Source organism: Schistocerca cancellata, chromosome 6 (assembly GCF_023864275.1).
Source record: "Schistocerca cancellata isolate TAMUIC-IGC-003103 chromosome 6, iqSchCanc2.1, whole genome shotgun sequence".
Lineage (NCBI taxonomy): Eukaryota > Metazoa > Arthropoda > Insecta > Orthoptera > Acrididae > Schistocerca > Schistocerca cancellata.
Window position 1 is genome coordinate 690,347,716 of NC_064631.1, and position 23,680 is coordinate 690,371,395.

Genomic DNA, 23,680 nt, shown 5'->3' on the forward strand with positions numbered 1-23,680 from the left:
GCTAGACGAGTTTCGCTCTTTGTAGTTTTTTCGTTTGACGCTTATTTCGTGAGATATTTGGCTCGGTCGCGATCAATGGACCATCCTGGATAGCTCTCCCAAGCTGTCTCATATGTGCTAGTGACAGACCTAGCAATCAGTAATATGTATGGAAATTTCTGCTCGCCGGTTGTGACTCCTCAAAGGGAAAATGGACAGTGGCTACCGATTCAGGAAACAGTCAAAAATACTAACTGAACCATACATTATCAGTAAGTTATGGGACTGTCGAGCCTCCCCAAACAACTTGAGACAGTGATAATGACTGCACTACCCTCGCAAAAAAGTGGCGTGTGACACACTAATAATGAGAATTGAAAATTAACATTTTTCAGAGGAACCAAATTCAAATATGCCTTAAGCGATTTATGGAAACAACGGGAAACCTTCAGCCTGATAATTGGATGGCAGTTTGAGCCGCTATCCCCTCGAATGCGAGTCCTTTGTCTTGTACCGCCTCGCTCGGCGTGCCAGAGATACTGTTCTGGGTGTTGTATTTAGGCAGTTTCCCACATCCACTTTGGTGAATATGGGACTGGTCCCCATGTAAAGCCTCACTGACACGATGCACAAACATTTCGAAAGATGTTCTCACACTTTCACATGTACAACTCTAGACCACTAGACGCGGACACATGGCAACACGAATTCCTTTGGGAGACTCTGGGGGGGGGGGGGGGGGGGGGAGATGAGATGAAGGACAGGAATAGCATCAGACCACCCTATACAACTAACACTGCCAAATACAGGTTACAATGCCAACCCCATTTAAAGGCACATTTGCAGGATGGGCGTAGACATATAGCAAAACGTACAATAAGTTTAGAATATAAATAAAGAATTACTTAAGATATTAATCGGTATAAGCGGTTCTATCGATTGTGGCGTGCAACCGCTGAAACATTAGAATAATTACGCAGTTCAATTGTCTTGCCGAGATGACGGCACCTTTTTTGTTCTACAAGCCGTCCTGATCTGGCGCATATCTGCCATCGCTACAGAAAATTATTTGGCGCACCGCCATTATTCTCTGAGACGAAATCTCACTAGGCGTTCTCGTAGTAGCACACAGCAACAGAAAAAATGTAAATGTCTACGTAATTTAATTTGGTATAATATTTTGTGAATACAGTGATATTATTTATTTAATCTTGTGTTTCATTTATGTTTCAAGCTAATGTTCCTATTAAACGACGTCTTAACAAGGCTAAAGGTTCCGTGTCACAAATTATATCAAAGGTCTAGAGCGAACCAAAGCTTTGGAATTATGCAATCTACGAAGTCCGATAAAGAAATATTTTCAGAAAAATCACTCACGGTCAAACTTACAATGAACTGTCCTTATGCAAAAAGCCATTGTCAAGCACGCAAAGTTTGTATAAACTGATCACATAATATTATCATTACTTATTATTATTTGTTTGTTCTCCGATATTGTCAAACAAGACAGAAAAAGCCACTATAAATTAAACCCATGAAGATACAGGATAACGCCAGGAAAAATAATAAGAAGAACAGAATAAAATGGAGAAATCTTGGAAAAGAAAAGGAACAAGGTATTAGGAAATACAACAATAGAAAACTCATTTAAATTAAGAAGTAAAACAGATGTATACAATCAAGTACCAAAAAAATACAGGCAAAATTATGAAAAATCCGGTGATGTTCTGAGGACATATTCAAAGAATGAGTCTTAGCAGACTGAGAAGAAAAATTGTACAGGAATTTGAAAATTAAGAAGACAAACCCAACTGGCTTGGGAATGTTCATGAAGACATAGAAGAAATTGACGGAAATGAGAAAGAAATAAAAGACAGAACAAAATGTAAGAATGATATTGAGGTTGAAATGCTTTCCGAGACAAAGCACCATAACAACTAGGAGGACAATGGGCAGCAGAGAGGAAAAGTAAAAAATAAAGAAAACAGGACAGATAAAGAAGTACTGGAGAAAGCGTAAAGCTTAATGGCTTAAATTTAATTCTTAGCAGGCTTGTACTGAAATAACAAAATAAAGAAATAGAAGGATTAAGTGTGTAAGCTGCAGCAATGCAATTAAAGTACGTTAAAATAGTTTGATGTAGACAAAATATTTTGTTTTGTACAACTGCAGTCACCTTTAACAGAAGTCAATTACCTTCTTTCCATCACACACTGATATCAGAAAGAAAAGAATGAAATGCCCATTGTGTCAATGTGTCACTTTTCCTAATTTTCAGTTATTATTTCGGAAAAAAAAACACTAGCATGTTGGCATGTTGACTTTTATGGCAGACCTGTAGTATATTTCAATTATGAGAAATTGTATGGTGGTAAGCTGACATAGTAAGACTCATGACTCCCTGTGATCATTGACTATATTCCCAGATGGTGGCTTTTGTGTGCTTGTGACCCAGCTGGTATCAGACCTCCGGCATTGCCACTGATGGCTCTAGCTGACAGTCACTGCATTCAGAACCAAAGTGATGAGCCTGCACGCAACAGGTGCTGAAGTGTTTTACATCACACCCAGCGGCAAAGTGTCCTATATAAAGCACAACATCGAACTCTCTCACGCTGAGTGGATCTATCTCCTAGCGTTCTGAAAGATTTGCCTTGGGCTTGTCCATGCACTTGGCTGACGCACTCAGATAGTTCGTCTTTCCTCTCGAATTATTTGTTAGTAATGCACACTCGTCTAGAATGTTGCTCTCTAGAACCATTCCTGCATAATCTTGAGTAACTTTCAGTTTTCCAAAATGCGAAAAATTATATGTCATGCAGAATTCTCAATTTGTCAGGTCCCTTCGTCAACCTCCAATGCACTCAAGCTTAATTTACGGATCAAAATACGTGCTAAGTACCCATCCAGTCTGTCCGGCATACAATAGCGGAGCGTGCTTCTCTAGGGAGCGGCATCGTCCAGCGACTTTTCTTATTGACCAGGCCGGACGTTGGGGGTGTCCTGAACCACACACATCTCAACGCTGTGTGTCGACTTATTGCCCGCTTCGTCTGCGGCTCGTGGTCGTGCGGTAGCGTTCTCGCTTCCCGCGCCCGGGTTCCCGGGTTCGATTCCCGGCGGGGTCAGGGATTTTCTCTGCCTCGTGATGACTGGGTTTTGTTTGATGTCCATAGGTTAGTTAAGTTTAAGTAGTTCTAAGTTCTAGGGGACTGATGACCGTAGATGTTAAGTCGCATAGTGCTCAGAGCCATATTGCCCGTTTCTCTTCCGGACGTGGACGCTGGTGGCTCACCTTGCTGCCCGATGGCAGAGGAGACGAGCAGGAAGGTGGAGTTCCACGAGTTGTCTATCTCGTCGACGGTGGCGGTGACGCGGTGCTCGACCCAGCAGAAGAGCCGCGACACGACCAGGATGAGCACGAACAGCGCGCCGCTGCTCACCCACAGCTCCGCCGTGTACGGCTTGAAGATCGTCGTGAGCACGCTCGCCGACTTGGGGTGCCGAAACATTATTTCTGGCCTGCACGATAAGAAAGCGTATCAGTATCTGAGCCAAACCATCAGTAAGTACAAACGTAGTTCACCAACTTGTTATTTGTCTATCATCTCGATTTATCTATGACATATCATTACTGATAGTGTGGAACATTCATAAGTGAAACATTACGTTGGTACTTGTGGAAAATACAAATATTAAAAATTGAAATACATTGTATTACTGTTCCCCAATACTTATTTTATATCTTTTTTTGTGAACCTTGTATGTAGACTGTTCAAATGTTCAAATGTGTGTGAAATCTTATGGGACTTAACTGCTAAGGTCATCAGTCCCTAAGCTTACACACTACTTAACCTAAATTATCCTAAGGAGAAACACACACACCCATGCCCGAGGGAGGACTCGAACCTCCGCCGGGACCAGCCGCACAGTCCATGACTGCAGCGCCTTAGACCGCTCGGCTAATCCCTCGCGGCTATGTAGACTGTTTAGGTTTTTATGTTGGTGATGCCAAGTAGCGCTCTCTATGAAAATCGCTGAGTGCGCTGTGTATAGTCTGTGGCTGTTTGGACTCATTGTTGGAATATTCGCTAGTGTAGCGTTGGGCAGTTGGATGTGAACAGCGCGAAGCGTTGGGCAGTTGGAGGTGAGCCGCCAGCAGTGGTGGATGTGGTGGGGAGAGAGATGCCAGAGTTTTGAGAGGTTACTATGAACGGACGATCTGGACGTGTGTCCGTCAGAAAGAGGAAATTTGTAAGACTGGATGTCATCAAGTGATTTTATATATATATATATATATATATATATATATATATATATATATATATATATATATATATATATATATATAGGAAATTTAAATTTGTAAGACTGGATGTCATCAAGTGATTTTATATATATATATATATATATATAAACTTTTGAACACTATTAAGGTAAATACATTGTTTGTTCCCTATCAAAATCTTTCATTTGCTAACTATGCCTATCAGTAGTCAGTGCCTTCAGTAGTAGAATCCTTTATTTAGCTGGCAGTATTGGCGCTCGCTGTATTGCAGTAGTTCGAGTAACGAAGATTTTTGTGAGGTAAGTGATTCATGAAAGGTATAGGTTATTGTTAGTCAGGCTATTCTTTTGTAGGGATTATTGAAAGTCAGACTGCGTTGCGCCAAAATATTGTGTGTCGGTTTAGTGATGATCAGAATAAGTAAAGATAAAACAGTCTCACAAGGGGAAGGCCTCAGACAGGGCCAACCGATTCGGGTCAAATTTGGCAGGTCGCTTGTGCACAACCTAAAACGAAGGGTCTAAGATATTTTGGGTCAACATCCTCGCAATTTTGAGAAAATCACCCCTAAAGGTTATGACGAGCAATCGACTCAAAATTGGAGGGATCGATAGATAATTCTAAATAGAGCATTTTTCATCATCAGGTACGGGGTCCGCAAACGCAAACTTTTCCAGAAATCGAGGAAAGAAACTTTTACAACTGCCGCTTATGCACCCGCATGGTAAACGCTTTTCGCCGAAAACGCCGATAGAGGCGCCGGCACGGTAGCTTAGCGTGTTCGGTCAGAGGGTTTAGCTACCCTCTGTAATAAAAAAAAACTGAGTGAACGGATCAACGAACAACCTGAACGGATGTCATCGGACGTCCGCCACGAAAAAATTATCAAACAATATATAGAAAAAAATGAGATAAAAGATAAAGAAACGGCCAAGGCAACTGGCTGGGAATCGGTAAACCCGGGTTGGAATCTCGAAGAAACCTAGCGGATGTTATTCTTTTCGTTTGTATTTTTCCATATCTCAATTGATAGATATGGGAGGGTTAATAAGGTAAGTAAATCAATAAGGAATGATAATAATAAGGTAGGCAAACTAATTTCCCAAACGCCGTGAGTTAGTAAAGTATTAAGCTTTTAAGCCTTGTCACATGAAAATAATTCCGAGTAAGAGTGCTGCGAACTCCTCACGAGGGATCACAGATAGCCAACCGCGCGACGCTTGTTTACATCGAGGCACGGGACAGAATGCACGTGGGGAGAGTTATGTTTGTCCCGGTTGCCTCTTCGTCAAATCATAGTTGTGAACCTGGAAGAGTGAAGGTGTCCAGCACGAACCTTATAGAAGTCAATCGGAAAGAGGTGTTTTCCGTCATTAGACTGCCGCGAACCTCGCGGATGCATGTTGTGATTTTTCCATCGTTAATGCACCGAATGAAATACGTTTTGTGAATGAATAGAGTGTTCTTCCGTAAGTAACATATGACGAGTACTGTATGTAGTTTGTAGTAATTAGCTCGTCTGTTTATGCCATAGTAACTAGTTATTGTTTGTTGTGTCATATCTTTCAGATGCATAATATGAGTAATGGAGGATGTACACCCTTCGACTAGCGCTGTAATATATAGTTGGGAGCCTGTCACAGACGATGGCAAGCGGGAAGTTACCGACGCTGTGTTTTGGTTTGTAAAAGTGTTGCAAGACAGATGCATTATCAATGCACTACTGGAAGCAGGCAGTTCTGTTTCTCGGCGTTCCAGATTGATAGGAGCGGCTATAGTCGAGCGATTTTTGGAGCTGACAAACGAAATGACTTTTGTTGATACTGAAGTACTATACCATGAAGACGAAACAGAGGGTGATTCAGTGGAAGATATCCCAACCAATGAATCGCAAAATGGTCATAACACTTTGGAAATCTCCACGTCACTGGGAATTTGTGCTTCATCTGTTCCCGATGAGCATTACGAACCGGTTACTAAACGATTGAACTTCGGCGCTGTACTCCTTGAAGTAAAAGTAAAGGCGGTAGCGCTAGCCAGGAACCATCCAAATTGGAACTTACAAACACTGCAAAAGAATGGAGCAACAATAGCCCTGAAAAGGAAGAAGGACTTGAAATTGTGGGAAAACGTTATCGTTAAAGGAGGAAGAAGATACGACAAATACCAGGCGATAAATAAGTGTACATACGACCGACTTGTCGAATCTCGCTGTCGTAACGAGAATGTAGCAACGAGAATACTTCAGGAGTGGGCTGCAGGTGCAGCGCTTCAATATACGGCCAACAAGGATTTTACGTTTGCTGCATCATTATCTTGGGCAAGAAATTTTAAATCGGAGTATAAAATTCGTCAACGGCACATCACTAAATACGACTCTCATAAGGACGTACAAAATATAGAAGATATACAGAAAGTGGCGGCTCTTTTCAGCACGCAAACGGTGTCACTTATGACCGGTTATAATCGTGATTACGTAATCGAGACCGATGAAACAGGATGCAAGTATCGGGTGAACATTCGACGCACGTTATCGCATAAGGGAGAAAAATGAACTCTTGTCGCAGTTGGTAGTAAAAACAAACTAATACATTCGTACACGGCGCAAATGCCACCACAGCCTCTGGAAAAGTGTTGCCTAAGGTTTTCCTGTGTTTACAAGAAACGAATGTTACATTTGGTCCTCGGGTTATAGAAGAGGTCAGTCGTTTATCCGACTCGTTGAAAAATGTTTACATTACCTGCTCCAAATCCGGGAAACTGACCAATGCGATTTACAGAACATTTCTTGAGAATGTTTTAAAACCATACGTTTCTGATAAGTTTTGTCTAAAACTGGATTCCTGGAGTGGACGAATTAATAGTACAATATATGACACAATATTTGGCGATGGTCAGCCGACGTGCACAGTAAAAGTAATACCGCCAAACTGCACACCTGTGTGCCAGCCGTGTGATGTTTATTTTCGTCGCCAGGTTAAAAACTTTATATCCAGGCTTCAGAATTGCAGTGTCCTTCTGGAAACCCACAGTTGCACAACTGCACGGATGCAATAACTATTCACAGCATAATTCATAACCAACTTTCAGCACCGATTTTTCAGGCAATGATATCGTATGCGTGGTACGCATCAAAATTAATTCCCGAAAAAGACATATTTTTAAATGTAAATCAAGTTTGTTTTCCGCCGACTCTTCGGGAGGAACAGTGTAGCTGTCAAAAGATTGCATTCATTAGATGTTCTTGGTGCTGTGAGTATATTTGATTCGAATGTTTATACACTCCTGGAAATTGAAATAAGAACACCGTGAATTCATTGTCCCAGGAAGGGGAAACTTTATTGACACATTCCTGGGGTCAGATACATCACATGATCACACTGACAGAACCACAGGCACATAGACACAGGCAACAGAGCATGCACAATGTCGGCACTAGTACAGTGTATATCCACCTTTCGCAGCAATGCAGGCTGCTATTCTCCCATGGAGACGATCGTAGAGATGTTGGATGTAGTCCTGTGGAACGGCTTGCCATGCCATTTCCACCTGGCGCCTCAGTTGGACCAGCGTTCGTGCTGGACGTGCAGACCGCGTGAGACGACGCTTCATCCAGTCCCAAACATGCTCAATGGGGGACAGATCCGGAGATCTTGCTGGCCAGGGTAGTTGACTTACACCTTCTAGAGGACGTTGGGTGGCACGGGATACATGCGGACGTGCATTGTCCTGTTGGAACAGCAAGTTCCCTTGCCGGTCTGGGAATGGTAGAACGATGGGTTCGATGACGGTTTCGATGTACCGTGCACTATTCAGTGTCCCCTCGACGATCACCAGTGGTGTACGGCCAGTGTAGGAGATCGCTCCCCACACCATGATGCCGGGTGTTGGCCCTGTGTGCCTCGGTCGTATGCAATCCTGATTGTGGCGCTCACCTGCACGGCGCCAAACACGCATACGACCATCATTGGCACCAAGGCAGAAGCGACTCTCATCGCTGAAGACGACACGTCTCCATTCGTCCCTCCATACACGCCTGTCGCGACACCACTGGAGGCGGGCTGCACGATGTTGGGGCGTGAGCGGAAGACGGCCTAACGGTGTGCGGGACCGTAGCCCAGCTTCATGGAGACGGTTGCGAATGGTCCTCGCCGATACCCCAGGAGCAACAGTGTCCCTAATTTGCTGGGAAGTGGCGGTGCGGTCCCCTACGGCACTGCGTAGGATCCTACGGTCTTGGCGTGCATCCGTGCGTCGCTGCGGTCCGGTCCCAGGTCGACGGGCACGTGCACCTTCCGCCGACCACTGGTGACAACATCGATGTACTGTGGAGACCTCACGCCCCACGTGTTGAGCAATTCGGCGGTACGTCCACCCGGCCTCCCGCATGCCCACTATACGCCCTCGCTCAAAGTCCGTCAACTGCACATACGGTTCACGTCCACGCTGTCGCGGCATGCTACCAGTGTTAAAGACAGCGATGGAGCTCCGTATGCCACGGCAAACTGGCTGACACTGACGGCGGCGGTGCACAAATGCTGCGCAGCTAGCGCCATTCGACGGCCAACACCGCGGTTCCTGGTGTGTCCGCTGTGCCGTGCGTGTGGTCATTGCTTGTAGAGCCCTCTCGCAGTGTCCGGAGCAAGTATGGTGGGTCTGACACACCGGTGTCAATGTGTTCTTTTTTCCATTTCCAGGAGTGTAGAAAAGAAATATTACGAAGCATTAATACTGTGTATGTCAGTTTTTAAGAAAGTATATTATTAATTAATTTGAGAGACAAAAAATATGTTTTGTGAAAATATGAACTTGAAAATATGTTTGAAGAATCCAGTGAAACAGGCAAGAAGTCAGCATCGATAACATAAACTGCTTTAAGTCTAAATTTGGGAATAATCTAGACGGCAAAAGTCGCGGGATACCTCCTAATACAGTGTCGGACATCCTTTTGCTCAGCCTAGTGCACCAACTCGAGGTGGCATGGACTCAAGAAGTCGGCTGCAGAAACATTGATCCCTGCTGCCTCTATCGCTGTCCCTAATCGCGAAAATGTTGCTGGTGCAGGAATTTGTGAACGAACTGACCTGTCGATTGTGTCCCATAAATGTTCGATGGGATTCGCCATCTGGATAGCGGAATGTCCAGTATGTTCATCAAACCACTCGTGAACAATTGTGGCCCGGTGACAAGTCCTTCGTTGTTTCGGAACATGAAATCCATGAATAGCTGCAAATGATCTCCAGGTAACCGGACGTAAGATTTACAATAATCGTTTGTGTTGGCCAGAGGACCCAGTCCATTCCGTGAAAACACACCCCACACCGCCGCTCGGAGAGGCCGCTTGGTTAGAGGCGCCATATCACGAATCGTGCGGCCCCTCCCGCCAGAGGTTCGAGTCCTTCTCGGGCATGGGTGTGAGTGTTGTCCTTAGCGTAAGTTAGTTTAAGTAAAGTGTGGTGTGTTGGCAGAAGATCCAACACCGTGTTGCTAAAGGAGGCCGAAATGCACGCGTTAAGCTCACGCAGACTGGCGTGAGGTCTGGAACAGTTAAGGGAAATTATAGTAGCAAATAAAGTACGTAGTTGAAGTAATGCTTAACTTTAATCCATAATTGGAAAACATCGGTCTGACGGTACAGGCATCAAGATAAATACATAGTAAAGGATAAAGGCGCCTTGCTAGGTCGTAGCAAATGACGTAGCTGAAGGCTATGCTAACTATCGTCTCGGCAAATGAGAGCGTAATCCGTGAGTGAACTCTCTCTAGCTAAGTCGGCTGTACAACTGGGGCGAGTGCTAGGACGTCTCTCTAGACCTGCCGTATGGCGGCGCTCGGTCTGCAATCACTGACAGTGGCGACACGCGGGTCCGACGTATACTAGCGGACCGCGGCCCATTTAAAGGCTACCACCTATCAAGTGTGGTGTCTGGCGGTGACACCACAAAGTGTAAGTCTAGGGACCGATGAACTCAGCAGTTTGGTCCCTTAGGAATTCACAGACATTTGAACACCTCACGCCACCAGCTTGTACAGTGCCTTGCTGACGGCTTCGGTCCATGGCTGCGCCACACTCGAACCCTACCAACAGCTCTAACCAACTGAAATCGAGACTCATCTGACCAGGTCACGATTTCCCAGTCGTCTAGGGTCCAACCGATATGGTCACGAGTCCAGGAGAAACGCTACAGGCGATGTCGTTCTGTTAGAAATGGCACTCGCGTCTGTCTTCTGCTGCCATAGCCAGTTAACGCCAAATTTCGCAGCTCTGTCCAGACAGATACGTTCGTCGTACGTCCCACGTTGATTTCTGTGGTTATTGCGGGCAGTGCTGGTTGTCTGTTAGCACTGACAACTCGATGCAAACGCCGCTGCTCACGGTTGTTAAATGAAGTCTGTCAGGTAGTGCGTTTTCCATGGTCAGAGGTAATGCGAAACTTGGCATTCTCGGCACACTCTTGACACAATGGATCTTCGAATATTGAATTCCCTAACGATTTCCGAAATGGAATGCCTCATGTGTCTAGCTTCAACTATCACTCCTTGTTCAAAGTCTGTTAGTTCCCGTCGTGCCATACTCACGTCGGAAACCTTTTCACATAAGTCACCTAAGTGCAAATGACGGTTTTTAAAACACCTTGTGACCGCGGTACTACCGCCACCTGTATATGTGTATAACGCTAACCTTTGTGCGTAATACCATGATTTTAGAGTGCAGAAGCCCTTAAATTTACATAGTGGCGTGCCACTTTATCTGAAGCAGTAGTTTCTAATCCTCTTGGTAGCGACCAAACTTCTCCTAGTTCCTCATGGAGTGACAGAAAATTGCACCGCCGCGCGGTGTAGGCGTGCGGTCTTGGGCGCTTTGCCACGGTTCACGAGGGCTACCGCCGTCGGAGGTTCGTGTCCTCCCTCGGGCATCGGTGTGTGTGTGTTGTCCTTAGCGTAAGTTACTTTAAGTTAGATTAAGTGGTGTATAAGCCTAGAGACCGATGACCTTAGCACTTTGGTCCCATGGGAACTTACAACGAATTTAAATTTAAAATTGCACCGTTGATGGCGATCAGGGCGTTGGAGGGTGCAACTAAATTGCAGACCCTCTTGACGCTATTGGACAGGAGCGGCCTTTGGTGGTGTAGAGTAAGCACAGAACACCTATTATATGATGGCCTGGCCTGGATTACAACCCCTCTCCTTACAAATGCGAGTCCAAAGTGCAAACCATTGTCTTGGCCACCTAGCTCACTAGCTGACCACGACGCCAAAACGTCTTCCAAAGAGAAGTCGCTTACGAGAGTAAGATTCCAACGTAGACATTTTACACACTCACATTCTACAGCACATTTTAAGATCAAATCTCTTTAGCTGGCATCATCAATTGGTCTCTTATTACTCGTCAGATTCCACAGCCTTTGAGTGAGAGATTCGGCACTGTCAAACACAATGGCGCGATCTATTTTTCTGTAGAACGTTTTTCCTTAATGGACTGAAGAACACTGACTCTGTCGTACTCACATTTACCAAATTTATTTTATTATTTGCCGGTTCTGAGTGCGTATGCGGCTTCTACGGATTTTATACATATAGTTTATTACATAAAATAAATATCAGATATGATATTTGTTCTCAACATTTTCACATTCATATTTACCGAAATACTAACACAGTGCCTTGTAAACATAGTCCGCAGAGCACTTGCACGTGAAGTTACAGCACGACAGCATGTATCTAACAGGAACATGAACATTCAATCGATTTTTTACACTATAGATTTGCGCAAAATATATCGAAGGATTGAGTTCGTTTTTGTGCGGGATTATGTCTAAGGCATTCAAAAACATAAAAGATTTGTCTTGTATTAGAAAAGATGTACACAATGTTTGACAACTCCTGTTACAGGCTACTAGGGGAATTAAAGGGGACATTACAGATAAAGTTTTGATAGGGAACCCATGTCTTTAAATGTACCGTTTGGATATATAATAAGTTTGACTGGGGCATCACTTTTAGATCTACCACTTCACGGTATGTACCCAGCGAAGATACTGAGCTCTGACTTATGTTCTCTACAGGAGTTACCCCACTTACCTGTTCGCTGCACAAGGTGTAACTGTGGCACATGCTGTTATACACACAGCTCACATATCCTGGTGCGCGTCCGTGGAGCACAAAATTCAACACTTCCAGTTGCGAACGTACCAGTTTATAAGCACCCGTTCTTGTCCTCACGTCAACCGAAAATGGAAAACATGCATTGTGCGGCTATGTCATTATGTACCGTACCGCGAAGCGGTAGATTTGAAAGTGAGCCATTCCTCAAACTTATTTTGTATTAAAATGGTACATTTTCAGACATTAGTTCCTTATCAAATTTTTATCTACTAAGTCTCCTGTACAGCCCATAGAAGCATGTAATAGGAATAATTGTGAAACACCTTGTACACATTACACTCTTCTTTTAAACAGGCTAGGGGAAAGAAAAAAAAAAGATAATAAAACAAATCTCATAATCTGAATAGTGGCTTGCTGCTGCGATTTCTTTCTCAGTACCTTGACCTCCATGTTTTCAAACAGCTGTGGCATGGGACGGGAAGGTCGTGTTAGCGAGCTGACAGGTATGTAGACGCTGGACCAAAAAGTCGAGCCTTATAATAGGGCTTAAGTCAAGTCGACGTTTCCGCCGAGTTATACGCTATGAACAGAGCCCAACAGTTGGACTGACGTCATTGTTGTATCGGAGGATACCTCTGACTTGAGCAACGTGTTCTCTTATTCGGACTTTCTTCAAAATGGTTCAAATGGCTCTGAGCAGTATGAGACTCAACTGCTGTCATAAGTCCCCTAGAACTTAGAACTACTTAAACCTAACTAACCTAAGGACATCACACACACCCATGCCCGAGGCAGGATTCGAACCTGCAACCGTAGCAGTCCCGCGGTTCCGGACTGCAGCGCCAGAACCGCTAGACCACCGCGGCCGGCATTCGGACTTTCTAATTATCTCTTTGTTGTTTAGAGGATGTAGTTTCCACAAAATACCGAACCTAGTTTTCGGGCTGTTTTATACGGGTCACCCTGTTCTTTCCGTGCAGTGCTCGTGAATCCAACTGGAGGAGTGTAGGATGTACCCTCTACCGCACATTGTAAGATGGCTCACCGAGCCCTCCCTGCTCGACCATCATATATTTCGCTGAAATTTTATCTAAACATTCGGACATATCCCTAAGGAACATTGGTAAATTTTAACGTTCATCGAAGCAATGCTGTCCGAGATTTAGTCACTTGTTTGACTCCTTGCGCGACTTTGCGCGGATCGAGCGTAAATTTTTGGCGACTATGAGCTCTTGTATTTCGGCCAATATTTTGTTGAAAGAAATGAAATTCCACCATCTTGTACAATTTTATACATTCTCTCCAGAATAGTAATGGAAAGAATTTTATAGGCCATATTAGGCCAGAAAATTACACACAAAGTCGTCCAAAAAATTGGCGCCCTAAAAAATTTCGAAGTTTGGCTTTTAATATTTCGGGGACTAGAGGTATGACGAATATAAAACTTGGCATGCAGTAACCCGGCAACACAAGGTTCTCAAACGTAAAGTTTCATTTTTGTACCGCTTTCTGCCACTTAATAAATGAAGTGTAAAATTGAAGAATTTGTAAAAAAAAAAGAAAAAGAAAAAGCTTTGAAATTTTGTAGGGTGCCAATTTCTTTGTGCTATTTTGCCTAAAATATTCTCGCTGAATATGGCTCATAAAATTCTCTTCATTATTATTCTGGAGAGATTGCATAAAATTGTACAAAATGGCCACGTTTCATTTCTTTCAACAAAATATATGCCGAACTATAGCAGCTCAAATTCGCCAGAAATTCATGCTCGCTCTGTGCAAAGTCGCGCATGGAGTCAAACAAGTGACTATATCTCGGCCAGTATTGCTTCGACGAACGTTAAACTTTACTGATGTTCGTTGGGGACATGTGCGAATGTTCACACAAAATTTAATCGCAAACTATGATGGTCGAGCAGGAAAATGTTACGAAATTAGGCTGTCTGACATGGAATGACCCTTACCTGGTATACATGTAGATGCAGATGTGGCCGTTGTGTCGCCCCATAGTGTATTGGCTTCAATTTCGCCTTTGACCGCACTTAAAACTATTACTGTTTACTCCTAAATACAATTAATGGCGTGTAGATTGGCACCTGACAACTTTCCTCGATTGAAGTTCGGACCACTTACCGAATAATGGCCCAAGAACGCGCGAAATCGCACAGGGGTGTGCGTTGTCTCTCACAGTACATCACCAATCCTGGTCTCACACCTCTAGCCTGATGATCAGTGAGTACCATAAATTACGGAGGCCAAACTACTCCAATAGGGGCTTTTCTTCAGTAATATTGTTATGAGTAAAACAATACCCACTCTGCAGCCGTTCTCAGCAGGACAACACTCTTTTTGTGTTGCAAGTAAATTACTGGCGGATTAACGAAGTTTTGTGAGTGGGGGTGGTTGCCTAGAAGAGAAAGAAAACCCAAGGGTCCTCTCCTTGAAAGTTATGGAAAAAACATTCAAAAACTACTGTTTTAGTTTGTTTTGATACTTAAAAATATCAAACAATAGCAAAAATGTGTTTTACTTTAATTTATTAAAATATGTAGCATTTACAAATTTTTTCTGACTAACCTTTTATATAATTGTTAACACACAGTAATAAGTTCATAAGCCTTTTGTTAACACAGAGTTGATACGCAAATTAAAAAGCAAATAAACTGGATTGAGAATAAAATACTTTTAAAATTGTAGTTCTTAAATCGTTGACATTTATATTTTTTCCAGTTCAGTTCATATATATATTTATATATTGAAAATTATGATTATAAAGCGTGCCGCTGTGGCAGATCGGCAATCTTCCGAAATTGGAATATTTGGCGCCCACAATTCGAACAGGAGGGGGAGCACATGTCACTGGTACAGGTAGTACATTCTCGCGGGCACACAAAGTAAGGTGGCTTGGCGAATACTGAATTAAGTGAATAAATCTACTGACCAAGATTCTAAATTCGCTTGCTTAACATTGGCGCAGATTACAAAAATTACCATTTGATTTTCATTTAGTTTCAACTCTCGGAGGGGCTGAGCGGTTCTAGGCGCTACAGTCTGGAACTGCGCGACCGCTACGGTCGCAGGTTCCAATCCTGCCTCGGGCATGGATGTGTGTGATGTCCTTAGGTTAGTTAGGTTTAAGTAGTTGTAAGTTCTAGGGGACTGATGACCATAGATGTTAAGTCCCATAGTGCTCAGAGCCATTTGAACCATTTGAATCTTGAACCTTTTTTTTATGAGCTCTCGGAGGGGGCGATCGCCCCTCCGCTCCCCCCCCCCCCCCTCTCCCTCTCCTCGCCCCCTTTAATCCACCCTTGATTATTGGTCAATGAGTCTATCTTGACTGCCGTCAAGGGGGTAAAAATGAATACTGGTGTCGAATGTAAGGTATTCGAAATGCTATTGCTCAAGGACAAATTCAAGCCAATTTTATGACATACTGTGATGTCAAGGTAGTCATGTGAGGACTGCTTTTGCCAAGGCGACCATAAATCTTACTCTCATAAAGTCATCGATAAGGCAGTCATAAAACCGTCGTCTGACAAAGTCCGTCCCAGATATCTGCCGAATTTTACGACCTTCTGCAACTAAGGACAGGCACATATATCTGCTCTCTTTCTCGTCCCCTTACAACAGCTTTTAGTGTGAGCAGATACCAGAGAACCAGAGGACAGGAGGTGCTCAGCCCATTATTTTGTCGGCTATACCGATTGCAGTATTGCTATCGTAAATGATGCTGGATGTAATACAACTTCGCAATATCAGAAGATACACATACGACGCCTGCGAACTGATAGTATGCACTAAACGCCCATCTGAAATCCAATGAACCGTGGGGCAGAAGGTAATTGCCGATGAACTGGGAACTGTACCTGAAAGGAACCAGACCATCTTTAGTTCATTATTATGCCCTCAAGTACGGAAATAGAGCGTAAAATTCCATTATGATGGTTCTAGAATTTAGGTGAGATTCCAAATTTGAGTAGTCTGTCGACTGAATATAACTGAATTCGCTAGTGAGGAGATGCTACATTAGATGATAATCTTGGAGTACGGCGGAGGTACGATTCTGCTAATGAGTAATGTTGGAGGAGTCGCACGGCACAGTTGGCTCGAAGCCCCCGAGGTGTAGGTTCGGCTAACTAATCGGTAAGTGTTTACATCCTCCACACACAGTGACCTCAAATGGTTCAAATGGCTCTGAGCACTATGGGACTTAACAGCTATGGTCATCGGTTCCCTAGAATTTAGAACTACTTAAACCTAACTAACCTAAGGACATCACACAACACCCAGTCATCACGAGGCAGAGAAAATCCCTGACCCCGCCGGGAATCGAACCCGGGCGCGGGAAGCGAGAACACAGTGACCTCTCCCCACGCAGTGTCTGAGAACTGTATCTCAAGTGTATCTGTTGAGAATTGGTCACATAATCTGTGTGTGTATAGTGTGGTGCTGTATGATGATGAGAGAAGGGAGACGGTTGAAAGCAGCGCTGGAACACAGCCTACCCCTCTTTGAATATCTCCGAAGGGATCAGCGAGCTCAGCGTCCGTATCCGACCGACGGATCTCCATCGACAGTGCTACATGCCCTCTCTCCATGAGACGGGGTGGAGGGGTTTGGAATATAAACCTGGAAAATGGCTATGGTGATCAGAAACTTTACCCTACAACCTCTTCTCGCATTGCCACTCAAATACTGGTGGTGAAAACTGCTTCCACCGCCTGGATTGGAACTGGCTATGATCAAGTTCTGCGCCACTGCATAGGTATGCGCCAGCGACCTCAGCTACACAGATGGGTCTAAGTGAACGCTGTCTTGTGGACCATATACACTATCCCCATCACAGTTACTATAGAAGCCCCTTCTGGGAGAGTACTGATGGTTCAAAACCCTGTATGACCATACGGATTCGGTTTCCTGATTTCCTTAAATCGCTTAAGGAAAATTCCGAAATGATTTCTTTGAAAGGCACGGTCGCTTTTATGCCGCATTTTTCCTCAACCCGAGTTTGCAGTTAATCTCTAATGGCTTCGTCGTCGACGTAACGTTAAACACTAATCTTCGTTTCTCTCCTTTCGGGATGCCATGTTACGTCCTGTAAGTGCACTGTTCTGTCGCCGACCTATCGATAGTCGCTCCTCTGGCGAGGTTAGAGCGCATCAGGTCAGTCGTAGCTGGGCTACCGTAGGGCGCGTGCAATGTGCAGTGTTGATGCTGTGACTGAAACATGCATTTCTCAAGTTATTGTGATGTAATTAAATTTGCTTGCCAAAAAAGCTGTGCATTTCATATCAGTGTTCAAGGCCCAGAATTAAGGTTTGTCTAAAAGATGACGATTTTCGATCTCATGTATCGTTTCGAGAGGTCAATCCTCAACGGCGTCGGGACGATTTCGGGAAGATAGCGTGGACTGGATTGTTTCCAAAGAAAAATGTGTGGCTTGACTCTTTGAATATCATGAGCGTAGGTAGTATCTCGTTTCGGATATCGCACACCAACTTTTGAAACATCTGCCTCGCGATTCGGTCACGAGCACGCTCGTGTAATGAACGGAGGAACTGTTTAGTAGTGGCTGGAAGAACCGTGGCTCCCCATAGCCATTAGCACATTTTGAACAGTGAATTTCATGCGTTTTCTTTGTTGCACGTATTTCAGCTGGATAACATTACTTCGACAATAACTTTAGTACGTCAAAACGGATTACGCGGTTGGAATGCAAATACTGATTGAGTCAATTGTGAAATAATGTTAATTGCGAACAGTGCAGGTCAACACTGTGTGTATTTAACAGAATATAATGCATCCTACCAGAGTAAGTTGGCATTGCTTGCATGAATGCCTCCACACCGTGTCAAATAATAATTATTACAGGACACGTCGACGCGGGGAGTGCAAGGAGCGAAGAGCAACCGCCGTAGGAAAACGACTGTCTTTAGGGAGTATTTGTGCATATACAGTGATAAACCAAAACATTATGACCACTGCCCACAGCGACGTTCGGCGTTGCGGGCGTGTGACGCGGTAACAAAAGCATGTAAGCAGAGCAGGCAAAGACGGGGAATCACCCTGGCGAAGATATGGGCTGCATACGGGGAAATCCTTTGAGATAAGCGACTTTGACAAAGGGCAGACTATTATTACTCACAGCCTGTAAACGAGTATCTCGAAAACGGCGAAGCTGGTCTAATGTTCACGTGACATTGTCGTCAGCATCTACGGAAAGAGGTAGAAGTGAAACGTCCCCTTAGAACAATTATACATGACTGTGCTTAAACTGACATACAATATTTTTAGCGCAACGCAATCTGACTTTCAAAAATCCCTACAAAAGAATGGCCCTGACTAACATTAACCTATACCTTTCACAAATCACTTACCTCACAAAAATCTTCGTTACTCAAGCTACAGCAATACAGAGAGCGCCACTACTGCCAGCTAAATAAGAGATTCAAACTACGGAAGGCACTAACTACTGATAGGCATAGTTAGCAAATGAAAGATTTTGATAGAGAACAAACAATGTATTTACCTCAATAGTGTTCAAAAGTCATAATGTATATAGTAGTTCATGACATCCAGTCTTACAAATTTCAAAACTCCGCCATCTCTCTCCCCACATCCACCACTACTGGCGGCTCACCTCCAACTGCGCAACGCTACGCGCTGTTCACATCCAGCTGCCGCTGCCTAACACTACAATGGCAGACAACAATGCAAACTAGCCACAGACTGCACACAGCACAGCCAGTGATTTTCGTACAGAGCGCTACGTAACGTTGCCAATAAGAAAACATAAACAGCCTACTTACAGAAGGACAGTAAAAGGCGCTAAATGGTTGGACGTCCACAACTCTTCACAGAACGTGTGGTTCGCAGGTTTGTCTGCTCTATAAAGTAGGACAGATGGTGATACGTGGCTTCTCTGCCGAAAGAGTACAGTGCTGGTGCACGCACAAGTGTTTTGGAGTTCACCGTTCGTCGTACACTATTGAATGCGGGGCCCGGCAGCAGACTACCCATACGTGTTCACATGTTGACCCAGCGCCATCATTATTTACGACTGCACTCAGTACGGGACCATCGGGATTCGACCGTCGATCAATGGAAACGTGTCGGCTCTTCGGGTGAATCGCATTTTTCCTACGCTACATTTATGGTCGTCTCCTCAAACGCCGTCATCGAGGTGAACAGTGGCTCGAAACGTACAGCGCACCACGGACCCAGGTTGTTGGGCACAGTATTATGGTATGGGAGACATTCTCCTGCCCTTGCATGGGACCTGTGGTAGTAATCGAAGACACGCTGACAGCCGCGAATCACCTGTACCCCTTCATGATTGATGTCTTCCCCGACGGCTATGTCGTCTTCCAGCAGTATAATTGTCCGTGTCTCGGAGCCACAATCGTGTTCAGTGATTTGAGAAGCATTATAGTGAACACACTATGGAAGCCATCTGGGTCGCTATCGGGTGCCACCACCGCTGATAATTCTTTATTAAGTTTCTAATTACTTAAACTTGTAAGTAGGCTGTTTATGTTTTCTTATTGGCAACGTTACGTAGCGCTCTGTACGAAAATCACTGGCTGTGCTGTGTGCAGCCTGTGGCTAGTTTGCATTGTTGTCTGCCATTGTAGTGTTGGGCAGCGGCAGCTGGATGTGAACAGCGCGTAGCGTTGGACAGTTGGAGGTGAGCCGCCAGCAGTGGTCGATGTGGGGAGAGAAATGGCGGAGACTTGAAATTTGTAAGGCTGGATGGCATATATATTATGATTATTAAGGTAAATACATTGTTTGTTCTCTATTAAAATCTTTCATTTGCTAACTATGCCTATCAGAAGTTAGTGCTTTCAGTAGTTTGAATCTTTTATTTAGCTGGCAGTAGTGGCGCTCGCTGTATTGCAGTAGTTCGAGTAATGAAGATTTTTGTGAGGTAAGTGATTTGTGAAAGGTATAGGTTAATGTTAGCCAGGGCCATTCCTTTGTAGGGATTTCTGAAAGTCAGATTGCGTTGCGCTAAAAAATATTGTGTGTCAGTTTAAGCACAGTCTTGTATAAATGTTCTAAGGGGACGTTTCAAACTGAACTAACTGGGAAGATGAAACTTCTAAATTTAATTATTAAGCTGCTGAGTGAAACTGAATGCAAGTGAACCTGCTTAAACTGCTGAGTGGAACTGAACGTACTGTCACTTTGCTTGTCTTCATCATTTCATATCTGACCTACAGAATTATTCCTGACAAATACAACTCAAACGCAATCTGACTGCTCAAATAATTAACACAAAATAATGGCCCTGAATTAGAAGGAATCCTAACAATAACCTATACATTTCATAAGACACTTACCTCACAGAAAATCTTCACACAGGAAGCACCAATACAGCCAGCTAAATAAAAGATTCTAGTTACTGTAGGCTCTAGCTACTAATGGGCATGTGGTTAGCAAAGGAAAGATTTTGTTGCAGAGCAAACAATGTATTTAACAAATTTTACCTTAATCATGTGATATCCAGTTTAAAAAAATTATATAATCGCCCTGATAACCAGTTCCAGCAAATTATATAACCAACAATAATCTTACATTTCCATGACAGACATACGCACAGACCATCCGCTCGCGCTAACACTTCAAACCTCTAACCTCCATCACTGATAACTATTAACTTCCAACCTCTACCATTGCTGTCTATACACCTCCAACTGCTATCACAGCTGGCTGTTCACTCCCAACTGCGAGTCCGACCAGACACAGAAAGTCTGTTTCAGAGGGCGCACGGCGCTGTCCGAGTTATTAATGCAGTCTATCTCGCTGCCAACATACACACATATAAACAGGCTACTTACACCGCGTACGCAAATCAGCGGCCTATTATTTAAGCGAATTACGTGACCTGTGGGTAGACATCTAATACCGCATACCTCCACAAACCTCCCAACAAACTGTCGGATCCCTGACACGCACAATCACTGACATACAGGGTGTCCGAAAAGACTTTCCCTGATTACATAAATTGATAACTCAGGCTAGAAGTAAGATTCAAATATGAAACTTGTGTCGAATTGTTTACAGCTATCAAAGTTTTTTTCTGTTTTAGGTTCGCAGTACGTAAGTAGGGATGAGATGCAGTGCCCAAGAAGCCATGTACTGTGGTACCATGAGACACGATCACCAACCACAGTGCAGAGACACTTCCAGACAACATTTGGAAGGGATCCACCTGATGTCCAGAGCATTAAAGCCTGGTATGAGAAGTTCAAGAACACAGGATCGGTTGCTGACCTTCCGAGGTCTGGTCGACCAAGAACCTCAGCAGACAGGGTGGAAGCTGTAAGGCAGTCTTTTCTGCGAAGTTCGAAGAAATCGGTGCGCAGGGCCTCACGTGTATTACAGATGACAAAAAGCTCTCTCCATGACATTTTACACAAACGTTTATTGTTTCGTGCATACAAAGTGCAAATCGTTCAGGCCTTGTTGCCCAATGACAGTACACGTCGATATGACTTTGCAGTCGAAATGCTATCACATATTGAGGACGATGATGGTTATCTCAGACGAATTGCCTTTTCCGATGAAGCGACCTTTTTTATCAGTGGAGTAGTGAATCGCCATAATGTGCGCATTTGGGGTTCACAACCCCCTGGCGAGGTCATGGAGTGCACCAGAGGCAGTCCAAAGGTGAATGTTTGGTGCGCGCTATTGCACGATCGAATTGTCGGGCCATTCTTCTTCGCTGAGGCTACCATCACATCTGCAGTGTATCTGGACATATTGCAACTGTATGCTGTTCCTCAGCTGCTTCAGTATCACCGCGATGTCTCGTTTCAGCAAGACGGTGCACCACCTCATTGGGGTTTGGACGTCCGTGCCTATCTCGATATGACCTTTCCTGGGCGATGGATTGGTCATGATGGGTCACCGGTTTGGCCCCCAGGCTCTGCTGACATAACCCCATTAGACTTCTTTTTATGGGGTTATGTCAAGGACGAGGTCTACCGAACACGTGAACCAGATCTTGAAACCCTGCGGCAACGGATAACCACAGGTGTTGAATCGATCCCTCCAGTGATGTTGGCTAATGTGTGGATGGAAACTGAATATCGCCTAGATGATCTACGTGCTACCAAGGGTGCTCATGTGGAAGTTTACTGATGTGTGAAGAAAACTTTGATAGTTTGCAAACAATTAGACACCAGTTTCATATTTGTATCTTACGAGGTGCATTCAAGTTCTAAGGCCTCTGATTTTTATTCTCCAGACTGGAAAGAGATAGAAACATGCGCATTGTTTTAAAATGAGGCCGCGTTCATTGTCGATATGTCCCAGAGATGGCAGCACCGTACGGCAGATGGAATTTTACCGCCAGCGGCGAGAATGAGAACTGTTTTAAATACTTAAAATGGCGACGTTTTCCTTACTTGAACAGCGTGCAATCATTCGTTTTCTGAATTTGCGTGGTGTGAAACCAATTGAAATTCATCGATAGTTGAAGGAGACACTTGGTGATGGAGTTATGGATGTGTCGAAAGTGCATTCGTGGGTGCGACAGTTTAATGAAGGCAGAACATCGTGTGACAACAAACCGAAAAACCTCGGGCTCGCACAAGCCGGTCTGACGACATGATCGAGAAAGTGGAGAGAATTGTTTTGGGGGATCGCCGAATGACTGTTGAACAGATCGCCTCCAGAGTTGGCATTTCTGTGGGTCCTGTGCACACAATCCTGCATGACGACCTGAAAATGCGAAAAGTGTCATCCAGGTGGGTGCCACGAATGCTGACGGACGACCACACGGCTGCCCGTGTGGCATGTTGCCAAGCAATGTTGACGCGCAACGGCAGCACGAATGGGACTTTCTGGTTGTGACAATGGATGAGACGTTGATGCCATTTTTCAATCCAGAAACAAAGCGCCAGTCAGCTCAATGGAAGCACACACATTCACTGCCACCAAAAAAATTTCGGGTATCCGCCAGTGCTGAAAAAATGGTGGTGTCCATGTTCTGGGACAGCGAGGGCGTAATCCTTACCCATTGCGTTCGAAAGGGCACTACGGTAACAGGTGCATCCTACGAAAATGTTTTGAAGAACAAATTCCTTCCTGCACTGCAACAAAAACGTCTGGAAAGGGCTGCGCGTGTGCTGTTTCACCAAGACAACGCACCCGCACATCGAGCTAAAGTTACGCAACAGTTTCTTCGTGATAACAACTTTGAAGTGATTCCTCATGCTCCCTACTCACCTGACCTGGCTCCTAGTGACTTTTGGCTTTTCCCGACAATGAGAGACACTGTCCGTGGCCGCACAT

The 23,680-nt window shown here is 44.3% G+C and overlaps 1 protein-coding gene across 1 annotated transcript in view; it reads right to left on the reverse strand.

Annotated features, from left to right (window-relative positions):
* LOC126088479 (glutamate receptor ionotropic, delta-1-like) overlaps nt 1–23,680 on the reverse strand; it is an 87,245-nt gene that overhangs the window by 33,950 nt on the left and 29,615 nt on the right. The window contains exon 4 of the mRNA XM_049906620.1: nt 3,275–3,501. Within this exon, the coding sequence (XP_049762577.1) occupies nt 3,275–3,501 (227 nt within the window). The remainder of the gene's footprint in view (nt 1–3,274; nt 3,502–23,680) is intronic.